The following is a 6,000-nucleotide window of genomic DNA, read 5'->3' as shown; positions in this document are numbered from 1 at the left end:
GATCGCCGAGTGACCGGCGGACATCGGGTCCGCTGGTCACACGCGCGGGGGGGTCCGTGACCACGCGGGAGCGCGCCTCCGGGGGCGCGCGCTCACTCCCTAGACCCTCACAAGCTAGTGACGTAGCCCTACGTCACTTTGCCTGTGAGGGGCTGACTGCCGACGTAGATCGGCGTTAGGCAGTCGGCAAGTGGTTAATGGGGCATGACCCAGAACCCTAGGCACTTTTTAGGGGCATTTATTGGGTTTTAGGGCTTAAAAATTGTGTTTTTTGATTACCGAAGTTCGGGTCCCATTGATTTCAATGGGGTTCTGAAATCCGGGCCGAACTTTCGGGAAGTTCGGATGTTCTGGCCGAACTGAACTTTTCAAAAGTTCTATCATCCTTATTGGTCACACAATATATTGATTTGATTTAGATTTCTCTTTTGATCATTATAAATCCATTTTGTTAATTCACTCCTATTTCTAAAAGCATTCCTAATTTACAGCATCTCTTTACACCTGCTTAAAACTTTTGCACAGTAGTGTATGTGCAAGTCCACATGCTAAATATATATATATATATATATATATATATATATATATATATATATATATATATGTTGAGGGAGATCCACAAATACGTAAAGTGGCTTCAACATTCTTTGGGAAAAGTTTAGGTTAGGTCAAATTCTAATATGAAATGTCAATACTTATCAAGCAGTTGCAATCAGTTCCTCCTTTACCAGGAGGTTTGCTTGCTGAGGCAGATACCTGGTGCAGTTCCAGCTCCTTCTCTTTAGCTAGCTACCACGAATATTGCTAACCTTTGCAAAGGTTATGTAGCACACAATGAGCAAAGACGATCCTGGCAGCCTTCCAAAGACAGCACAGCAGCTTATCCCTAGGCTAAGCCAAGTGGAGAAAGCAGGATTTGATGAGATTGATCATGGTTTCTACAACAGCTCAGTGTACTTTGCAAAACCTTGTGTAAGCTGTGTTTGAGCTGGGATTGTGAAGTGTCTGACCTGTGCCATGAGCAGGGCCGTCTTCAAGGTGGGGCAAAAGGACAAGCTGCCCAGGGCCCAGTCACTGTTGTGGGGCCCAAAGCAGCTGGGGACACTGTGAGTTTCAGGAACCAATGAGCAGTAATAATGTGCATTATTCTCTAGCAACCAATGGTTAAGTCGTAATGATGCACAGTAACCTCTAGCAACCTATGGGTGAGTGGTAATGATGTGCAGTTACCTCTAGCAACCAATGGGTGAGTGGTAATGATGTGCAGTAACCTCTAGCAACCAATTGTTCAGCCATAATGATGTGCAGCAACCACTGGGTGAGCGGTAATGATGTGCAGTTCCCTCTAGCAACCAATCATTGAACGGTAATGGTGTGCAGTATTTCTAGAAACCAATGGGTGATCGGTAATGATGTGCAGTAATCTCTAGCAACCCAATCAGTGAGTGATAGTTGTGTGTAGTGACCTCTAGCAACCAATCAGTGAGCGGTAGGGATGTGCAGTAACCCCTAACAATCAACCAGTGAGCAGTAAGGATGTGCAGTAACCTTTAGCATAAAAATCAGTGAAAAAAGAGTAATATTTGTGCTAGTATTTAAATAATATGTGAAAACACAAGGTGTCAATGATCATAACAAATGTGCACATATATGTGAATTCAAACAAATATGGGGATAGCAGCACTTAAATATATTGCACATAACAATAGAAAATACCATGTATAGAAAATAAATGTGCTTATCCAAAACAACAGTTCTAAAAAAAAAAATAATTAATAGTATCAATTAAAAAAGGGTATTTTTCACAATCAAAGTGAAATAATTAAACCAAAAGTGAGTCCATGGTTTAATAAATAGATGAAAAAAGTCCCATGCACAAGATAGTGTGATCAGGTGCACATTCTTCCTGTATAAAATTGTGAACTTATTTAAATACACTGTACTCCACTGCACACAAAAGTCTGCCTCTTACCAGATGGATCAACCTTTGCAGATCTAACACAACCCTTTTGCAGCTTTTTCAATGCAAGCAAAGAGCGCCCCATCTATGGGATGACACTTTCTTAGCAAATCCAGGCTCTCAGTATGGATGGATAAACCACAACTCATTAACATGAAGCTGTGCTAGTAATCCACACTCCAGCTTGTTGTGTCATACATTAAAAAAGGTGAAAAACAATTAATTGCGCAGACACCCATAAAAAACAATTTATTGGTATAGACATGTACTTACAAGAAAGAAGGATATTATAGGCAAATCAGTTACACACAGAATCTGGCGTCCTTACAGACGATAAGGCGTCACCGCTACCACTAACCCGGCGTAAATTTTGCTTTAATGAATGGCGTCACTGGGGCACTGGATGTCTGCATGACATGAGTTGTTTCCTTCTTTTTCATGCATGAAACAACTAATCAGTGAGCATTGACCAATCAGTGAGTGTGGACCAGTTCCTCATGTTTACATTATTAAAGTGATTCTAAAGGCTTTCTTTTTAAAAAAAAAATGGTTTGGCACAGAGCAGCCCCAATCCTCCTTTTCTTGGGTACCTTTCCAGCGTAACAAATCATTTTGACCTTTGTGAGCCACACAGCTGTTCCTGCACAGATTCCTCACAATCCTAGTGCAGAAATGTGCACGCATAGTTTCCACCTCCAAAAAAAATTCACTTTGAATAGGAAAGCAAAAAGACATTTATGACATCGTAGTCTACTTCATTTGTCAAAAAGTACTTTCATTCTTTAAATTGCAAAACGTGACATAGTTTTCTTTAAAAATTTTGGGTGATTGTTTAACTTTTCACATCAAAAAGTTTATCTACACAACTTTTTTTCATATGTTTAAACTAACACAGATAATTAACACAAAAGATACTTGGAGCTATCTCAGACTAATTAAAGTGTTTGTTAACCTAAAAAAAAAAAAGATCCTGTTCCCTTAAAGCATGTTATACAGCACAGTGCTTGTGTTGTATCATTTGGCCCCTTGTATCACCTAAAAAAACTGGCTGATCCTGCCAGTTTCTAATCCCCTCCTTTGTACACTGACCATGGTGTATCATGGCTTCTGAGCCCTGGCACCATGGTCAGTTTACGTGCCTCCGTCATCCGCAGCCCTGCACTGTGCTCCTCTGTGCTCCTCTCAACCCTAAAATGATCAAATTCACTCTGTAATAATACAAGAAATGCCCCTGTGCCTGTGTTATAGAAAAAATATACTATCGGTACCTACATCAGAGCGGCTCCCGGCGATCACGTGACCGCTCGGCTCGCTCTTTCCTCTCTTCCCCTCCTTCTCGGCAGAGAAGAGAGCTGAGGGATCAGCTAAGCGCCGGGAGCCGCTCTGATTTAGGTACCGATCTGCATATTTTTTCTATAACACAGGCACGGGGCACTTCTTGTTATATTACAGAGGTGATTAGATAATTTTATTTAAGTGGCTTAACAACCACTTTAATTAATCAGCATGGGCCTTATGAAAGACACTAGACTGCAACCTTAAAGGGGTTGTAAAATAAGAAGGTTTTTTATCTTAATGATTCTATGCATTAGGATGAAAAGCGTTCTGTGTGCAACAACCCCCCTCAGCCCCCCCCCCCCCAACACTTACCTGAAATCCCTCTCTCTTCAGTGATGTTCACGACTCCCTCGGCTGTCCGGGACTCTCCCTCCTGATTGGCTGAGACACAGCTACAGCGTCATTGGCTCCCGCAGCTGTCAATCAAAGTCAGTTAATCAGGAAAGAGGGGGCGGGGCCGAACGGCAGCTCCGTGTCTGAATGGACACACGGAGCTGCAGCTTGGCTCGGGTGCCCCCATAGCAAGCTGCTTGCTGTGGGAGCACTCGTCAGGAGGGAGGGGCTAGGACCTGCTAAGAGGGACCCAAGAAGAGGAGGATCAGGGCTCCTCTGTGCAAAACCAACTGCACAGAGGAGGTAAGTATAACATGTTTGTTATTTATTTATTTTTTTAAACAAGACTTTACAATAACTTTAATGCCCTTCTGAACTATCAGACAGAGCGCATTTGAACTGCAGCTTGAGCTTATCTTTTCAAAATGTTTTTTTAATTACAGCTTTACTTCTAGTCCTCCCTAATTGGCTCCAGGTAGCCTCTCGGCAGGGGAGAAACTCTGTTGCGATTGTGGTGCCAACACATACTTATGTAGGCACTGGTTGCTTCTATGGTAAGGCCATAATAAACTTTTTTTTTCACGTTTTGTGAGATAAGTTGATTTTGCTGCACTAAGATTACATTAAGACCGCACGTAGTGATTAGGGTGTGCCCAGGCACATCTGGCACACCCCCTGTGCATGCCTATGGGGCAAGAAACATACTGCATAAAAGTAGGCACAACTGCTGTGACATAAAAAAAAAAAAAAGAGTTCAAACTAAAGTTGTATTTCTAGGAAGCAAATAAAAGGAAGGCTTAACTGGCCTTTGATACTGGCCAACCATGTTTTTGCCTGCACGCACATTAATGTGTGGATATCATGGGGGAACTGATGTCTATAGCACATCCTGGCCTAGCAAAAAATGTTATTCACCATTCACCTTAAAAAAGCTGCCTCCAGCATAATAGGATGTACAGTACTATGCAAAAAGTTCAGGTAGGTGTGAAAAAATGCTGTAAAGTAAAATTTATTTTTATCAATTTACAAAATGCAAAGTGAGTGAACAGAAGAAAAATCGAAATCAAATTAATATTTAATGTGACTACCCTTTGGGTTCAAACTAGCATCAATTTTTACACTTACAAACGTTTAGCACTTGTACAAAGTCAGGGATTTTGTAGGATTATAGTAATTTGCATGATTAACTAATTATACCAAGCAGGTGCTAATGATCATCAATTTCATATGTAGATTGAAACACAATCATTAACTGAAACAGAAAAAGTTGTGTAGGAGGCAAAAAAATTAGTGAAACGCAATATTCCCCATGCACACATTCCATATAACAGGCAGTTCAGTGATGCTGGGTGCTGTAATGATCATAGGTTGGAAATAAGGATGATCGAACTTTTGAAAAGTTTGGTTCGGCCAGAACATCCGAACTTCCCGAAAGTTCGGCCCGGATTTCAGAACCCCATTGAAATCAATGGGACCCGAACTTCAGTAATCAAAAAACACCATTTTTTTAAGCCCTAAAAGCCAATAAATGCCCCTAAAAAGTGCCTAGGGTTCTGGGTCATGCCCCATTAACTATTAATCACACAAAAAAAAGTTCTTAAAAATTTTCATTTTTGATAAAAAAGCCAATTATTGAAAAAAAAAAAAAAGAGAGATTTTTTGATTTTGTAGCATGTCCAGAACCATAAAAAAAAGATTGTTTGTATTAGAAAACTTTCAGCACAGGAGGTTGGCTTCGCTGCTGTAACACCTTGCCGGTTTAATAGCAGGCATTTTTTTTGGGTTCTTTGCAGTCAGGAAAAACATCTGAACTTGTGTATAGTGGTACTGTGCACAAGTTCTGATGTTTTGCCTGCCTCCAAAAACCCCCCAAAAAATGCCAGCAAAAACACACCTGGGAATTTTTTTTTTTTGACGCTAGCGTTTTTTTTGGCATTTTTTGGGGTTCTTTTGAAGCAGGCAAAACATCTGAACTTGTGTATAGTGGTGTATATACACACATACATATATTTATAAACACACCTAGACATATATAGGTGTGATAGTAGCAGAAATATATTACTGTAAATGATTTCATTAGCGCAAGCATATATTTCTGCTACTATCACACCTATATATATGTCTAGGTGTGTATATAAATATATGGATGTGTGTATATAAACCACTATACACAAGTTCAGATGTTTTGCCTGCCTCCAAAACCCCCCAAAAAATGCCAGCAAAAACACACCTGGGCGTTTTTTTTTTGAACGCTAGCGTTTTTTTGGCATTTTTTTGGGTTCTTTTGAGGCAGGCAAAACATCTGAACATGTGTATAGGGGGTATATATACAAATATATGTCTGAATATATACCCCTAGACATATATAG

General features: G+C 40.5%; 1 protein-coding gene across 1 annotated transcript in view; it reads left to right on the top strand.

Moving 5' to 3' along the window:
• The first annotated feature begins 1,188 nt into the window (after positions 1–1,188).
• The window catches only part of LOC309567052 (agouti-signaling protein-like), a 102,814-nt gene continuing 98,002 nt past the window's right edge, over positions 1,189–6,000 (top strand). Inside the window, exon 1 of the mRNA XM_082272374.1 lies at positions 1,189–1,205. Coding sequence (XP_082128500.1) covers positions 1,202–1,205 — 4 coding nt within the window. The 5' untranslated portion in view covers positions 1,189–1,201. The remainder of the gene's footprint in view (positions 1,206–6,000) is intronic.

Source organism: Pelophylax lessonae, assembly GCF_965119305.1.
Source record: "Pelophylax lessonae genome assembly, chromosome: 11".
NCBI lineage: Eukaryota > Metazoa > Chordata > Amphibia > Anura > Ranidae > Pelophylax > Pelophylax lessonae.
Note: the sequence above shows the minus strand (reverse complement) of the source record. Positions and strands in the feature narration are given on the sequence as shown.